The sequence below is a fragment of the Podarcis cretensis genome (genome assembly GCF_951804945.1).
Source record: "Podarcis cretensis genome assembly, chromosome: 9".
Classification (NCBI taxonomy): Eukaryota; Metazoa; Chordata; class Lepidosauria; order Squamata; family Lacertidae; genus Podarcis; species Podarcis cretensis.
In genome coordinates, this window is record NC_137178.1 from 25,541,399 (window position 1) to 25,559,680 (window position 18,282).

Below are 18,282 nucleotides of genomic sequence, written 5' to 3' on the forward strand. Positions count from 1 at the left end.
CTAGTACTGAAATTTACTGTTTGAATTGCATCTTCATTGCACTTGTGTATTTGGATGAAAGGTTGTTATAGTGTACTTTTTTGGAGCCTTGTATTAAATACTTCTTCACAAACCTAAAGCTTTAGTTCTGAACTTACTCTTAAGCAGAATTTTATTGAAACAAGCCAGCTTCATAAGTCAGTAAAGTTATGACTAACCACAGTTTGTCTAGCTTCAGACAATTACAGTTAGCCAAAAATGGAAGGGAAAGTTTCTGACCTTGCAGCCACACTGGGTGCTGCAGGCTCTCATGTTACATCCAAATGCAGCTAGAACAGGGGTCAGCAACCTTTTTCAGCTGTGGGCCAGTCCACCATCCCTCAGACCATGTGGTGGGCCGGACTATATATATATATATATATATATATATATATATATATATATATATATATTTGGGGGGGACGAACAAATTCCTATGCCCCACAAATAACGCAGAGATGCATTTTAAATAAAAGCACACATTCTACTCATGTAAAAACACCAGGCAGGCCCCACAAATAACCCAGAGATGCATTTTAAATAAAAGGACACATTCTACTCATGTAAAAATACACTGACTCCCGGACCATCCATGGGCTAGATTGAGAAGGCGATTGGGCTGCATCTGGCCCACAAGCCTTAGGTTGCCTACCCCTGAGCAAGAATAAAGGCTTATAAAATGAATCCTGCAGATTTTCCTCAGTATAGTATGCTACTCAGTTAAGTTTTATTTATAGCAAAATGACATGACACACACACAGCTTTGACTCTTTAATTCTTCTCCCCCACTTTACACAAATACAGTTCTTTTTTCCCACAAATTTTCACGCTAAATAAATCCCTTATTTCCCAGAAGAAAATATATCACAGACCACTTTTCAAGTAATTTCATTCAGTAGTTTCTAGTGCTTGTGTGTTCAGAACTTGAGAACAACTCAGCATTAAAAGTTCACATTCTTTCATAAAAGACAAAATACATTTGACAAAAAACTTCTATAAAATCAAAGATTAAAAAATGGAACACCCATTTTGTAGGTTTTGATCCAACTAAAGTTGGTTGTGACCAAGTCCTATTAAAATTAATAGGGCAGACAGCCCCACTGTTTTCATTTGGTCAGTTATAATTAACATTAGCAGCATGGGAACAGATTATTTATCATAAATTACTTCATTTTAAAATATATATATAGAAAAGATTAAAAGAATTTTTTTCTACTAATGTCAAATAGGCAAGTACAGACAAATAAATTAGAATCTTTTTCTATTCAAGTCAAATGCGAAAGTACAAATAAATTATTAAAAATCAAGTGGGAAACAAACCTTGCAGAGTTCTCAAAGCAATTCCATAAGCCTAAAACACAGAAACAATGGTAAAAGTATTCATTAGTCATATAATTTAGTTCTGAAACAGTACAGAAGAAAAAGGTTTGATAGTCAAATGCTCCGCACACTAAATGCAAATATTTCTCTTGTTCAGGCCAATAATACATATTAAGACACCTTTACTTCGCAGAATGTCTATGTGTCTAAAACACTTGATTAGAGATCAAAAATAATTTTACAAATTTATAGTGTTCTTGGATAACTGGGGGGCAAGGGAATCAATAGCTTGGTTTCATTGCTTTGGCAGATGGATTTGATGCACCCTAGAATTCCAACATGTAAACAACTTAACTTTGTCAGTTAAAACTTTAAGGGAGATATGCAACCAAGTAATCCTCAGAGCAGATCCAATGAGGTTAGTGTGCTTAATGTACACAGTAGTGGATCTAGTCTGAATATGACTCAGTTGGATACTATCTATAGTTTTAAGGCACTTGAGAATCTGTTGTATAAATTGATTCAGATGCATCTAAGTCACATTAAGGCAATTCTTAAACACTGAGATTAATAATCTGACATGCTATAATTGTTGTTAGAGGCAAATAGTGTTCTGGCGCCTATTCACTCAAAAGTAAGCTCCACTGGAATCTGGGGTGAGCCGAGAGGCAGTTTGGGGGTCGATGCTGGAGCTGGTAGGAAGCGGTTGGTGAGTGAACAGCAGGATGGCTGCCACTTTTGCTGCTTGGTACAAAAAGGACCTACGTACGGAGACCTTGAAGGCAAGACCTGTCCACCAAAAGTCCATTTCCCGAAAGGAGACCAGACACAAGGAGTTTAATAAAGGCAGGCAGTTTGGATTCATTGATGTCAATGCACAGACATCAAGAAATGGTGAGTCTCCACCGCTGGAGGAGGCAGGTGAAGGGTACTTACTAAGGAGCAGCACAAAGTCAAGCCAAAAAGCAGGTGTTTCAGCTAAGTCTCATGAACAGGAGCATTTGGTAATGCTACAGTGTTACAAAGCTGAGAACAAACTTTGGAAGTTAAAAGAGCAGAGAAAGCCCGTATTTAAATGTGGGCAATTCAAACCAGGACGCGGGTGGCGCTGTGGGTAAAAGCCTCAGCGCCTAGGGCTTGCCGATCGGAAGGTCGGCGGTTCGAATCCCCGCGGCGGGGTGCGCTCCCGCTGCTCGGTCCCAGCGCCTGCCAACCTAGCAGTTCGAAAGCACCTCCGGGTGCAAGTAGATAAATAGGGACCGCTTACCAGCAGGAAGGTAAACGGCGTTTCCGTGTGCGGCTCTGGCTCGCCAGATGCAGCTTTGTCACGCTGGCCACGTGACCCGGAAGTGTCTCCGGACAGCGCTGGCCCCCGGCCTCTTGAGTGAGATGGGCGCACCAACCCCAGAGTCTGTCAAGACTGGCCCGTATGGGCAGGGGTACCTTTACCTTTACCTTTAATTCAAACCAGAGGCACCTGCCTTCCTTTCAAAATCAACAAATATACCGGTGCTTAACAAGCCCAAGGAGACGGTAACAAAAGGAGCAAGTGTGGAAATGCGGTTAACAAGGTCACAGAAGAAGAACCAACTGCAAGGATCAGTCAGACCACCACATTCAGTGATGGTACTTAGCAAGGGCTCCACTCTGCAAACAACTCAGCATAACCAGAAGCAGATCTACGTAGACAACCCCCCCCCCCCCAAAGAGAGGAAAGGGGCGCAGCCTACAACTTCCACAGCTGCCGCTGGAAGAGTTACAGGAGCCACAGCTGCTGCTCTGACCAAAATATCACAGATATCCCGGCCTGCTGTGAATGCAGGTCTTCCGCTGCAGAAAACAGAAACAAGTAACAGAAAACAGCAGCAGAGAGGGGTCAAAAATGCAAAGGCAACAGTGTTGTGTGGCATGAAAGAGAACCATTCAGTGGAGCCTCTTAAAGAAGGTGTGATCACCCAAATCCCTTTGGATACAGCCACGGAGCTTGAAAAAGATAACCTTCCAGCCCCTATCATCCTGGCTCTTGCACCACAAAGGAGAGAGTGCTCATTTGCCCCTGAGAATTTTGTGTTCAAGCCTCTGGAGGGTTTGACCACCTACAAAGTCAAGCCAATGTCAGATGTGTTCCTGTCGCCCAATCTTTGCTGGAGCCCTGCAAAGACCACCAGCAAAGTGCCTGGAGAAGGTGCTCTGGAAGTTTTGCCACAGGCAAAAGCTGTGGGCTTAAAAAGAAGGTCTCTAGCCCAGGAATGACAAAGGCAGTGCTTCAGGAACATCCATCTGTACTTGAATTTCCAGGTGCTAACACAGAATGTGCAACTAAAGAAACAATGGATGCTTCAGGAACATCCATCTGTACTTGAATTTCCAGGTGCTAACACAGAATGTGTAACTAAAGAAACAATGGATGCTACTCCCTTTGAAAAGCAGATCAATCCACAGAAAGTGGACCAGCCAGCAGGTGATTCATCTGACCCAGCAGGAGAGCCACAACAAAACTGAATCACTCAGGTCCTTCCTAGGTTCTCTTCTCTGTGACTTCTCCTGCGATGGTGCAGTACTTGGGCTCCAGCCCAGAATGGATGGCGGCCTTTTCATCACTCTGAGGAACCAGGCGGAGAAATTTGTGGCCAACCCAAGCAACGACCTCATTGTTTTCTCTCCCCTTACTTAATCAGAAGGGGCAAAATAAGTTTGATTTTTATTTACAAACCAGGATGGGTGGGGGGAGTGGGTAAAAAGAAAATTTACTGTGGTTTTTGTATGTTAAGTACTATTGAATGTTTAATAAAGCTTGGTCTGTGTCTTGGGGGGGGGGGAGTAAGCTCCACTGTTTTTAATGGGGCTTACTCCCAAGTAAGCACGCAGAGGATTGCTGTGTAAGGCTGAAAAATCTAAATATACTTACTAAGTGAATACTAAGCCTCAGTGAATAGTGAGACTTAATTGAACATACATAAGGTTCATTAATTAATTGAACACACACAGGACTGAACTACAGAAGCAGAAACTGAATATCTACTCAAGGGAATATTCCACTATAACAGCAGCATAAGATTGCAAACAAAACCCATACATTTTTAAGGCATTTCCCTTCTGTCCATAAAGCAAGGCTCTGAGGAAATGCCAAATGCTGGTAAGACCAAAGTTTGACCTACTTTTTACCCCATGCAATAGTTACAGGTGTTCATCTCTATCAGTTTAAGAGCAGCATCCACAATCCCCTCAAGAGGAAAAACTCACATAGAGGTACCACTCCGAGGCCAGTTGCCAAAATTGCAATTTTCGCTTTCAAAGTTGTATGCAAAAGATCCTTAAAGATTAAGGATGCACAGGTGACAGAGGGAAGAAGTGCTATATAAAAAATTAGTGTCTTCTACAGAAGTGTAGACCAGCTTGACGCTCCGACTGTATGCTTTGAACAGCTTTGTAACAACAAAAGGGCTCTCACAATACAGATGAACTGAACCAGGTCGAAAGCTTCTCTCTTAAAGGTCTGTCTTGTCTTCATACCGACACATACATGCTGCTCTTTGACTGTCAAGGTATGGCTTGCATCCTAAATGTATGACTGCGTCAAACACTAGTTGAACTGTTGATTCACACGCTGCAAGGAGAAAAAAGCAAATCAATTTTTAAATTCTTGTACTGAAGCCCAGTTGTCACTATAAAGAAACAAAACATCCAGTTAACCTAGACCCAACGCAAGGTATGCAGCTTATTCTGCTGATTGACATAAGATGAAATTTCAATTTATTGAACAACCAACTTATACTTGTCACTTTCATCACTATCATTGCTCAGAGTAAGACCACCACCATGGGAATTGAGTTGGATGTAGAAATACGATCCATGTAGAGGTACCAGCTCCACACGTGCTTGAGATAAAGACATGTAGTCAGCTATAATGTGAGTGAGCCCTATATCTGTTTGGGCAAGTTTAAGGTTTGGTGGGCATCAGGTTCATAGCAATACACAGGCAAGTCAGCTCCTGCAATAAGACAGAAGTTGCTTGTATTTTGCACTGCGCTGATCACAAATACAGCCTGCAAGATTTGGCTATCTCATAAGTGTGACTGTGGCCAGTCTACACTGTGTCAAAAGTAGAATTAGCCCCAGAAAAAGACATTATGTTGTGGCCTTCTTTGCACCAAACTTGCAGAAATCAAAACTGCAATGAAGGCCTAAAATTAGGAACTGGCAGATAATAAACCATCAAGAGAAGCTTTTTATTCATTCATCATATAGTAAATCTAATAATCACTCTCCACACTGCTATAGCAATTCGTGGAATTGCTACATGCTAATGGCTTGGCTTAGGTAGAACATCTGCTAGGAGGACATGTCTTTTTCACATTCTACTGTAAGTGGAGGAATGTTCAGTGGTGACACAACATAGAACAGCATTTGCAAACAGGATACCCTCCAGATGTTTCGGACCACAGTACAAAACCTATTCCAGTCCAGGACTACACTCCAAAACCTATTGACCCAGCCAAAACCTATCCCAAAACATCATCTTACAGAGCTGCACAAGAAGAGAAGAATTCGCCCAAACTTTTGTGCAATGATGAACACAATCCATACTTCATCATCTGTTAGAAAGTGCTCTTCTTTATAAGCTGCACACAGGCACTGGAAAAACTGAACAGAGTTAAGTCACGTTACTTTGTGCCTCCTGGTTTTATTATTTCTAATAAAACACTACCTACAGTTATATGTAAGCTCTGTAAATATCCATTACAGCTGTGTTATTCCAGACAGGCTTACCTTGTACGCTCTCTGGTATTCCCAGTGTCTTCTGTACATCTCTACAGATCTTAGAGAGGCAATATTGAAACTCCTCGTCGCAATCGTGTTTTTTGTTGCCACAGGTATCGTAACACCTGTCATGTTGATTGCAGCATTTTGTCATTGAAGGAATGCCAATGTCAAACTGAGAAGCAAGTTATAATAGTATATAGTATTATAATATAATAGCATTCCTTGAGAACAGTTGTGAGACTTGTTATTATTATTTTTAATGTACTAGAAGATGAAATTGTGTCTCCTGAGGGAAACTCATGTATTTTGTGGTTTTTATATTGAAATTTTATATTGTGAACCACCCTGAGATCTGCAGATGAAGGCTGGTATATAAATTTTAACAACAACTCTGAACCAGCTAGAAGAGGGATGAGTTTATACTCCAAAAATATATCAAGAAGTTAATAAAACAGATCAAGTCTTAAAGGAGAATTTTAATAAACCGAATAAAGAAAGGCCCACAGGAAATTTAAGATGGAAATTGGAAAAGGATTTTCATCAGAGAAACCAAATTATAAAGGTTTCTCTAAAGCAGTCATGGGAGCAGAGAAATACATTTCACTCTAACAGCGCTAGATGAGTTTACCATGGTAATCTATGCTTTCTTCTGATGCTTCAGCTGTGCAGGGATGGCTAACCTATGGTTCTCTAGATATTGTTGGATTCGAGCTCCCATCAGCCTCAGCCAGCATGGCCAATGGTTAGTGATGGTGGCAGATGTAATCTAAAACATCTGGAGGATCACACATCTTAAAGTAACTAGGAAAAGGGGACCCCAGTTACTCAGTTTGGAGAAACTAAACATGGCACTTTGTTGTTCTAGCTAAGCATATATTCCAGAGGAGCAGAAACCTAGAATTTGCACATTCAGAGACAAACTGATAATCACATAGGGGTCAGAGAGGACTTTTTGAACATATTGGCTGATAATCTTGTAATGTGGTTTCCTGTAACAAAATTTACTAGCTTTTGCCGTACAGGATGGTTCTATTATCAGATTCTCAATGCATCCTGCCTAATACCCTCAGCAAAAAAAAGGAAAAAAAGGGGGGGAAGAGTTGATCTGTTTACAGGACCAAGAGAGACAGCTTTTGCACAACAGGAGCATTTAGGCTGGCAGAATAAGGGCTGGTTGTCTTGACATGTGAGATGACAATGCAGGAGAAACAATTCCACGGTGCTTCTTCATGCAGTACATGGTTAAACTATGGAATTCGGATTCATGGGAGGCACTGATCCATGATCAACCTAGATGGCTTTAAAAGAGGACTGGACGAAGCCATGGAGGGTAACGCTACTGATGATAGCAGTAATACTTCAGAATACCAGCTACTGGAAAACACAGCAGTGAAGAGTGCTGTTGCGTTCAAACCTTGCTTGTGCGTTTCCCACAAGCATCTGGTTGGGCCACAGTGAGAATAGGATGCTAAACTAGATGGGTCATTGGCAAGACCCAGCAGGCTCTTCTTATGTGTTATGGGATGGGATTCAGCTGGTGGAGTCGGCTGAATGCGGACAAGGTGCTGGCAGCTTAGACGCCTAACTGCATTCTCTCTAGACTTCTGCGCCTCTTGGCTTACTGAATCTAGCAAAGAGGGTTTTGACTAGTTGGGTGCAAAGTGTGGTTAATGCTTCAATGCACGAACAGGTGGTCCCTGCAGCCTTGAAAGAGGCGGTGGTGTCACTACTTATAAGGAACCAGCTGTGGACCCCCTTGTACTGGAATAACTACTGACCAATCACAAATAACCCCTTTCTGGGGAAGGTAGTGGAGAGAGTAGTGGTGGAACAGCTGAAAACCTTATTGTATAACATAATCCCAATGTGGGTTCGGGCCTGACCATGTAACTTTTTGTGCTAAAGCACCTGCACAAAGCATTTTTGTTTATCAAAGCCTATCTAGACACAGATGTTGACTAGTTCAATCTTTTTCCTGTTAATTTTAATTATCTTTAAATGTTTAAAATCATTATAAACTGTTTTTATTAATATTATCTGTAAATCGTTTAGAGGTTTTACTACAATCAAGCGTGTGGGAATATGGTCATTTGTCCATAAGAGCATGGGCAAAAGTTTATTATCGCAAGGATGATTTCATAGCAGAAAGCATTGCTTGGAGCATGATCAATGCGTGAAGAGCTCATGCTGCCCGATGATTGGTCTACGTAGCATAGCCTGATCAAATACGTGGTCTGGTGTGAGAACATGAGACTAATGTATTGTATTGTCTTTTATCTGCTGACTGAGGCAAAGCTCTCTCCTTGAATTTGTATCTTTTCTGGGACTCACAATAAAGGTTGGGGCAGCAGCAGCAGCTTCTAGAGAGAGCTGCGGCCATATTTCTGCAACTGATCTTGGTGTGAGACTGATTATTTACGGATGGCGAGCTGGTTCTCATCATTTGGTGGCCCGTGTGACTACCTTCGGACTCCACGTTGTTTCTCATCGTCCAGCGCTCACTACACCTTTTTCATCCGCTTCGGATCCCAGTGAGTGCTCCCTGTCCTTCTGCCTTTGTGGGGCAGTCTCTTTCGGACTTCGACTGATTTCGGACTTCACGACGCTACGGTTCTCTCAGCACCCACCACGCCCGGCACGGGTTTCAGGCGCCATTCATCCTTCCTAGGATCCCTGGTGAGTGCTCCCTTGTTTCGCTCCTTTTCATCCTTCGTGGATCCCTACTCTCACTATTATGGGGCTGTCTCTTTCTGCACCACAGAAGAAGTTTTTTGATGAACTTAAATTTCTCTTGGCCAGTAACAACCTTGTTGTCCTGGATGCCGACCTCAAGGCACTCATAGAAGCCCTGGACACCCACTGTCCCTGGTTTCCTCAAAATGGCACTTTGAATTTAAAAGACTGGGAAAAAATAGGGCAATTTTTCCAGAACCATCCTCAAATTGATGTCAAAGTGTTACATGCCTGGTGTAAAGTCTACAAAGCTATGTCGAGTTTAACTCCTGCAAATATTCTCCTGGCTGCTGCATCGGCTTTTTCACCTACCCTCCCTCCTTCGTCTCTATATCTCACGTTGCCTTCTTCGGAACTACCAGTTTATGTCCCTCCAAAGCCACCACCTCCTCTGCCCAAGGCATCTGGCATCGCTTCCACCCCACTTCAAGAGGCCCTTCGTGCCGCTGCTCCGTTGTTGGCTTTTGATTCTACAACTCCTAATCTCTTTCCTGTGATTGTTCCTGCCGCCCCGGGGGGAGGCCCAGCACAGTACAGCACAGTTTGATTTGAGATTCATAAAGGAAGCTTTGTCTTCTGTGCCTGATGATAAAAATGAGCGAGATGGCCGTTGGGGCAGCGTCAGACAGGATCCTACAGAGCCTTCTGGACAATTTGTCGATCGCTTGTATAACACCCTTAAGCGGCAAGTTCAAGACATGGCAGCCCAAGAAGTGATTGTTCACCAGCTTGCGTTTGATAATGCGATTAAGGACTGTAAGCAAGCACTACGCCCTTTGATGACAACTCCCAATATAGCCATTGCAGATATGCTTAAAGCCTGCCAGTCAGTAGGCACTGAGACGCATAAAGCTCGCCTGCTAGCCATGGCTTTGTCCACCACCATGTCTCAGAATCCTGCCAAGGATAAAACCTGTTTTGGATGTGGCGAAGTGGGTCATTTTCATGCGCAGTGCAGATCTGCCACACAGCTATGTCACCCCAGCACAAAGTGCTCCATCTTTGATACAGGCCAGGACTTGTCAATTTTATGAAGCACATCTTAGATCTCACACTGGCCACCCTGGGTATTTGGCAGAAAGGATTTTACGCCTGCTGAACTTCACTTCGTCTTCGCCCAAGGAGACACCAGCGCCTTGAAACCGTATTTTACGCTGTCTGCCTGTGGGAATCTGCCTTCTGACCTCAACCCGCCCTGCAGTCGGAGACATCGCCACACTGACGTGCTCTGGATAAAGTCACCTTCTACAGCTGTTCCAGTGTTTCTGGCACGTTGAAAGGCCATCTTCGTCTCTACTTTTTCCCTGGGAAGCCACTTCAACCACCAAATATCATGACAGTTTTGCTGTCTCTTGTTTGGGAACTGAACCTGGCTTTGAAGGATGCCCTCGCTATACTGGCATCGCTTGGATTTTAACCCCCAGATATCCTCTTCTTCTCTCCTCCCTCAGGAGTCCTGCCCCATGGTGTGTTCCCCTGAGCATGTACAGAAAGCTGTCTTGGAACTATTGTGGACTCTTGGCAGGACAGGGGGTGAGGGGATTTCAGTGTGTTCCAGTTGTTTCATTCTTGTGCTTTGGCATGGTTCCCGGACAGATAGCAAGTTGCAATGTGGTTCTTTAGCAGGGCCTGAGAAGACAATGGGCTCTCTCTCTACCTTGTTGCAATCTTTTAGTTACAGCAAGCGGGATATGCTTGGCTAGTGCCAGTTGGCTGCTGAGAAAAATGATTTTGAAATAACTGTCAGAAATAAGAGATGTAGCGCTTTAAAAAAGTTTGTGCCTTGATTCATTTTCATTGTTGTATGTATATATCTGATCAATCGACTAATATCTCCGCTACTATTGATCATATGGAACAAATGATAGCTCATAATCCTTTGAACCCACCCGAAGGTTTTGATCCATGGGAATGGCTTTCTTCTTGGTTGCCTAATAGAACATGGTTAAGAAAAATTTTGCTAATTGTAATTTTGCTTGTTGTAGGATTTATTGTGTTGTGCTGCTGTATTCAATGTTTGCCCTCTCTGGTTGCCCAATGTACTGCATGGTGGTATCGACCTAGACCCACCACAGGGGTTACAAGAGGAATTTATGTTGCAAAATATAGGCGCTTAGGTAATGAGATATATGATTCTGCTTAAGGTTCCCTCTTATAATATAAATAAGAAAAGAGGGGATGTGGGAATATGGTCATTTGTCCATAAGAGCATGGGCAAAAGTTTATTATCGCAAGGATGATTTCACAGCAGAAAGCATTGCTTGGAGCATGATCAATGCGTGAAGAGCTCATGCTGCCCGATGATTGGTCTATGTAGCATAGCCTGATCAAATACGTGGTCTGGTGTGAGAACATGAGACTAATGTATTGTATTGTCTTTTATCTGCTGACTGAGGCAAAGCTCTCTCCTTGAATTTGTATCTTTTCTGGGACTCACAATAAAGGTTGGGGCAGCAGCAGCAGCTTCTAGAGAGAGCTGCGGCCATATTTCTGCAACTGATCTTGGTGTGAGACTGATTATTTACGGATGGCGAGCTGGTTCTCGTCACAAGCGGAATAAAATTTAATAAAAAATAATAATAATAACTGGCCACTGTCTCAGAATGAAGGTTCTCATATTTTAGACCTATAGTTCTGAGGCTGCAAAGACCCCTCTTGGGAGAATGAGAAATTTAGTTTTTAAAATTTTACAAAAGTGATTTTGAGAGAATAATCACAACACTTTGTGCTTAGATGAAAACAATAGCCTACTATTTACACAGTTGCACATTTACTATTTATATATTACAGTCTCTCCTAATAATTGTGAGTGTTTTCATAAATTTAATACAGGTTAATCCAACTACATTGCCGTTTAAGCATCTTTCCTTCTTTTCATCCAAACACAGATGTAGCTAGTGAGCAGGAGGAAGTACTTGATAAGAAGATACTTACGTGAACTCCAAAAAGAGGAGAACCGCAGCCATTGGGTGGCGAAGGCTTATAGCCATAGCGAGGTAAAGGCTTATATCCTGTAAAATATAAAGAATTCTGAATACTCAACATGTTTCATTTCCACCTGATTAGATGTCTCAAGGCAAGAGCTCGTGAATAATATCCAACTGGTACAGATGTATATAAATTATCTGTACCGCAGAATTCAATAAAATAACCCAGTATAAGCTGTTATATACACTTGTGTGTTTGGAGACTTTAGCGTAAGGAAAATTATCCTCACATTTTATCCTCACAAAAACCCAGTGTTGGTTAGGCTGAGATGTGGTGACTGACTCAAGGTCACCCGGGGAGGATCATGGCTGTGTGAGGAAGTGAATCCTCACCTTCCAGGTCTTAGCCCAACTTTAACCACTACACCATTAACTTGGAACTATTCTGTGCTAAGGGAGCAATCCTATGTTCCCTGGGAGGGCAGCTGAGTGGGGTGGGGAGGGACAGGATGATGGAGATCTTTCTCCCTGGGGGTGGAGAGGGAGTTCTGCTGCTGGAGGTGTTCCTAGGGGAACAGAAGAAAGCTCTGCTGCTCTTACTGGTCCACCATACCCAGACATAAGCTGTTTTATGGGGATGTCAGAGGAGGCTGTGAATCATCAGGATCCTAATTCCCCTCATGTGGCCCTCAAGAGGTTGCCCAGAAGGGAATGTGGCCCTTGAGTTGAAAAAAGCTTTCTTGCTCCTCCAGAAGTGGCATCTCCTGCATCACAGAATCTCCCTTCCCTTAGGATTATTTAAAAAGATGCATTTCTCAAAACACATAGGATATCTAACAATTTAGGGAAAAGGTATACAACCATAGTTATGAAGTTATATTTTTCAGCAACACCATTTAAAAAGTAGCTAGTTTTCCACATAGCCATCTTCTCATCTCCCCAGAGATCAAATCGGTTTTAAAAACTGGACTCCAACTGGTTAACCTGAACTTTCAGTGCTGATGAAGAAAGAATGGATTATTTTACACAATGATTTCCAAATACTTCAATCCACAGTTTATCAAAGCGGTGCCTAAACACAGAAGGATGTATTTATAAAAGCTTAGTCTTTCTGTAATATAATCATTTGGCACCATTACAAGTTAACCTCAGACCTGACAACACTAAGAAGCACTCTGCTGGATCTGATCAAAGGCGCATCTAGTCCAGCATCCAAAACAAAGAGAACTTTGAGGTCATGATAAAACAATCAACAATACTAATACAGGCTTATTAAGCATCCAGGAACCAAGACAACAATGCACTAATCTTTACAGTCAACATTTTAAAAGGTCACTGTTGTTGGCTAGCATCACAAGTGAGATCCTAAGGACGCATGTAAGTATGCAAAGCTTTAAGATTGAACTGCCATAATAAGGTTGGCAAACGTATTTTAAGCTGCAGCTTTTACTCCTTTACATAGAATATGCCCCATTAAAGCTCAATAGAACTTATAGGTCTGCATCTTTCTACCAAATGGACCCAGTGTGCACCTTCTGATCTAAAGAGAGTTTATTTATAACATTTATACGCCAGTGCGGCATGATAGTTACAATGTTGGACTAGGACCTGGGAGAACAGGGTTCGAATCCCCACTCTGCCATGAAGCTCAATGGGTTACCATGGGCCAGTCACCATCGCTTAGCTTAACCTACCTCACACGGTTGTTGTGAGGATGAAATGGGAAGCAGAACAATGTACTGAGATCATTGGAAGATAAAGGTGGTATATAAACGTAATAAATAAAAAATACCTTGCCTTCTGGAACCCAAGGAGGTACATACAGGATTCCCAGGAGATCCCTTATCTGATCACACTTCATGCACCTTCCAAACTGTTTAGACTTGAACCTAACGCTTTCAAGATTCGGTAAAAAAAGGTAAAGGTACCCCCTGACCAATAGGTCCAGTCGCGGATGACTGGGGTTGTGGCGCTCATCTCACTTTACTGGCCGAGGGAGCTGGCTTACAGCTTCTGGGTCATGTGGCCAGCATGACTAAGCCGCTTCTGGTGAACCAGAGCAGCACATGGAAGTGCCATTTACCTTCCTGCCGGAGTGGTACCTATTTATCTACTTGCACTTTGACATGCTTTTGAACTGCTAGGTGGGCAGGAGCTGGGACCGGTACCAACCGGGAATTACTGCATTAACCTCCCTCCCGCTCTCCCCACTTCTTTAGGGCACTATCGGCATTACCATCGCTGCACTTATACTGACAGAGCCCATCCTCTCCTCCCAGGAGATCCAAAGCAGCATTCAGGTAAGTGTCGATCTTGTGGACGCCGTTCCTGATGGTCTTCAGCGTCATCCTCCAGTCCGGGGTCTGGGCCTCCTGGCACTGGGCGGGCAGGGGCCGCATCCCCAGCAAGCCGCAGGTCACGAGAAGCGGCAGCAGGGCCCGGCTCATCGTCTCTGCCGAGCGCGCAGGGGCCAGAGGGCCAGAACGCCGCCCACGCGCGGCGCAACGGAGCTCCACGGATTCGGAGGGCTCGGGAGGAAGGCGCACACGCTGCCGGGCCGGCTAGTCTCCCGTTCCTCCCGCGGGCAGCTGCATTACGCACGCACAGTCGCCGCCGCAGGCAGCCGCCTCGCCTCCACGGCGCTTACCGCTCGGAGGCCACGGAAGCGCTACCATCCCGGACAAGCCCCTCCGGTCCCTGTTTGCAGCGCGCCGCCCGCCTCCAGCAGCCCCGCCTCAGTCGCGTCGCGTCAGGGCGCTTCGGGCGCAGGGAAGGAAAGGGGGCGCGGCTAGCGCTCTCCCGGTAAGGAAAGAGGTCGTGGCGGCTGGAGGTAGGCGGTGTGCGGTGGGCAGGCGCTGGAAGCTCTTCCAGAGGCCTTAAAGGAAAAGCGCGCATTCTTTCCCTGGATCCCACGGCTTCCACTTCGGGGGTGGGTGGGTGACCGACCTGTATTTCGGGGACAAAAGTCACCTTTTCCTCCCCACTGCGATCCCGATAGAGAGCGCACGGCTGAGCGAGTGTAGTTGTTCTGCCTCCCCCGCCTTGCCTGAGCTCTTTTCACACCACGCTGTTTCTATTTTTCTTTTGGGGCTGGTTACCACAATTGGTAGAGTCTTCTGGCTGAGGGGAAAGACACAGAAAAATGGTGTGGGAGGAGCTAAATCCTTATTCTGGAGGTATACATTTAATGCGCGATAAATACAACTCTGGACAGAACGGGCTTTTGCTTTTCTTTTAAACGATTTTTTGCATTTTTTAAAAAAATAATTTTTTATACATGTGTGCGTATTTAAAGTTGTCAGCCCCAAACGATAGCATTTTTTAACTATATAGTGACTGTGAAACAATTATAGAAACTGAACTATCCCTATTTAAGTGCAATAGATGAGTATTTCACTCTTCCCTTCCAAGAAGCTGTTGGTAACTTAAACAGCCCAATTTCCTCCCCTGGTGTTGTCTATGTTCTCCCTAACATTTTGTGTCCATAGTACTATGAACCATAAACTTGCACAGTCTGGCCAGTTTCTGATTTCTTCAATTCCCTCCAGCCACACAATCCTCACCACTTTCTAGGCTGAAATTTCAGCAGCCTGCAACTCATTAGATATTGTCACGAGGCTTTACAATTTATTTTTCCCTTTAATTCACAAACTTCTAAATGCATGTGCTACCTTGATTGCAATGAGCTAGTAAGTTTTTAATTACCTTCACTGAGTCCCCAGCCAGACACTTTGCACTGGTGGCTGCCTCTGAACATGTATTGGTGGCCAGGGAATTGGCACACAGTCCTACAGAGAACATGTTGGGCTGGTAGATTTGTCCTTGGGTCTCATTTTCAGAAAAGCAATGCCATTTTCATATGTCGAAGTTCTCATGGACTATTACTCTGTTTAAAGCAAATAATAATAATAATAATAATAATAATTTATTATTTATACCCCGCCCATCTGGCTGGGCCTCCCCAGCCACTCTGGGCGGCTTCCAAAAGAATATTAAAATACTATGATACATCAAACATTAAAAGCATCCCTGAATAGGGCTGCCTTCAGATGTCTTCTAAAAGTCTGGTAGTTGTTGTTCTCTTTGACATCTGGTGGGAGGGCATTCCACAAGGAGGGCGCCACTACCGAAAAGGCCCTCTGCCTGGTTCCCTGTAACTTGGCTTCTCGCAGTGAGGGAACCGCCAGAAGGCCCTTGGTGCTGGACCTCAGTGTCCGGGTAGAACGATGGGGGTGGAGACGCTCCTTCAGGTATACTGGACCGAGGCCGTTTAGGGCTTTAAAGGTCAGCACCAACACTTTGAATTGTGCTCGGAAACGTACTGGGAGCCAATGTAGGTCTTTCAAGACCGGTGTTATATGGTCTCGGTGGCCGCTCCCTGTCACCAGTCTGGCTGCTGCGTTCTGGATTAGTTGTAGTTTCCGGGTCACCTTCAAAGGTAGCCCCACGTAGAGTGCATTGCAGTAATCCAAGCGGGAGATAACCAGAGCATGCACCACTCTGGCGAGGCAGTCCACAGGCAGATAGGGTCTCAGCCTGCGTACCAGATGGAGCTGGTACACAGCTGCCCTGGACACGGATTTAACCTGTGCCTCCATGGACAGCTGTGAGTCCAAAATGACTCCCTGGTCACCTGGTCCTTCAGGGGCACAGTTACCCCATTCAGGACCAGGGAGTCCTCCACACCTGCCCGCCTCCTGTCCCCCAGAAACAGTACTTCTGTCTTGTCAGGATTCAATCTCAATCTGTTAGCCGCCATCCATCCTCCAACCGCCTCCAGACACTCACACAGGACCTTCACCGCCTTCACTGGTTCTGATTTGAAAGAGAGGTAGAGCTGGGTATCATCCGCATACTGATGAACACCCAGCCCAAACCCCCTGATGATCTCTCCCAGCGGCTGCATGTAAATGTTGAAAAGCATGGGGGAGAGGACAGAACCCTGAGGCACCCCACAAGTGAGAGCCCAGGGGTCTGAACACTCATCCCCCACCACCACTTTCTGAACACGGCCCAGGAGGAAGGAGCGGAACCACTGTAGGACAGTGCCCCCAGCTCCCAGCCCCTCAAGACGGTCCAGAAGGATGTTATGGTCGATGGTATCAAACGCCGCTGAGAGATCCAGCAGAACTAGGAAACAGCTCTCACCTTTGTCCCTAGCCCGCCGGAGATCATCAACCAGTGCGACCAAGGCAGTTTCAGTCCCATGATGAGGCCTGAATCCCGACTGGAAGGGATCCAAATGGTCCGCTTCTTCCAGGCGTGCCTGGAGTTGTTCAGCAACCACTCGCTCAATCACCTTGCCCAAGAATGGAAGATTTGAGACTGGGCGATAGCTGGCCATCGTGGCCGCATCTAAAGATGGTTTTTTAAGAAGTGGTTTGATAACCGCCTCTTTCAGCGGGTCTGGGAAGGCTCCCTCACGGAGGGAAGCATTCACCACCCCACGAAGCCCATCGCCCAGTCCTTCCCGGCTAGCTTTTATAAGCCAGGATGGGCAAGGATCAAGGAGACAGGTGGTTGGTTTCACTCGTCCAAGCAGCCTGTCCACATCCTCGGAGGTAACAGATTGGAATTGATCCCATGCAATTTGACTAGACAGGACTCTAGCACTCTCCCGCCCCGGCCCTGCTCCCACGGTGGCGTCTACCTCTTCCCGAATCTGAGCGACTTTATCTGCAAAAAACTTTGCAAAATCATTGCAGGAGATCATGTGGCCCGTACTGGGCCCTGATGTAGCAGGTGGTTCCGCTAAATTGCGGACCACCTGAAAAAGTCTCCTGCTGCTGTTTTCTGCAGATGCAATAGAGGCGGTGAAGAAAGTCTTCTTCGCCGTCGCTACCGCCACTTGGTAGGCTCGACATTGAGCTCTAACCTGTGTCCGGTCAGCTTCAGAATGAGTTATCCGCCACCGGCGCTCTAGCCGTCTCAACGATTGTTTCATTGCCCTCAGATCCGTGGAAAACCACGGGGCTCTCCGGGCTCCATGCAATCGGAGAGGGCGCTTCGGAGCCAAACAGTCAATAGCCCTGGTTAACTCCACATTCCAGCGGGCCACCAGGGAATCAGCTGAAAGGCCATCAACATGGGATAAAGCATCCCCTACCACTCTCTGGAAACCATTTGGATCCATTAAGTGGCGGGGGCGGACCATCCGAATCGGTCCCACCTCCCTGCAGAGGGGAAGGGTCGCGGAGAAGTCCAGTTGCACCAGGAAGTGATCTGACCATGGCACTTCTTTTGTTTCACTTTTAGTTAGTGTCAGGTCACCAACATCCGTAGAGGTAAACACCAGGTCCAAGGCATGTCCGCGGCTATGGGTTGGGCCAAACTTATTCAGGGACAGCCCCATGGAGGCCATGCTTTCCATGAAGTCCCGAGCGGCCCCTTGTAAGGTCGTGTCGGCATGGATATTAAAATCCCCTAGGACAACCAAACTAGGTGTCTCCAGGAGAACATCCGCCACGACCTGAAGCAGCTCGGGCAGGGAATCCTTGGTGCAGCGGGGAGGTCGGTACAC

The 18,282-nt window shown here is 45.2% G+C and overlaps 1 protein-coding gene across 2 annotated transcripts; it reads right to left on the minus strand.

Moving 5' to 3' along the window:
• Window positions 1–776: 776 nt before the first annotated feature.
• On the minus strand, window positions 777–14,537 carry PLA2G12A (phospholipase A2 group XIIA). 2 transcript variants are annotated; one of them, XR_013842308.1, is made up of 5 exons: window positions 13,999–14,537; window positions 11,770–11,846; window positions 6,109–6,274; window positions 3,698–4,945; window positions 777–3,618 (listed from the first exon to the last, which is right to left on the minus strand). XR_013842308.1 is itself a non-coding variant. In XM_079990334.1 (4 exons), the coding sequence occupies exons 1-4, from the start codon at window positions 14,207–14,209 to the stop codon at window positions 4,827–4,829; spliced, it is 573 nt and encodes a 190-aa protein (XP_079846460.1). In that variant the 5' UTR covers window positions 14,210–14,537; the 3' UTR covers window positions 777–4,826. The 2 variants fall into 2 exon arrangements, 1 of the variants encoding a protein (XP_079846460.1); XM_079990334.1 differs by having other exon boundaries at window positions 777–4,945.
• Between the last annotated feature and the right edge of the window lie 3,745 nt (window positions 14,538–18,282).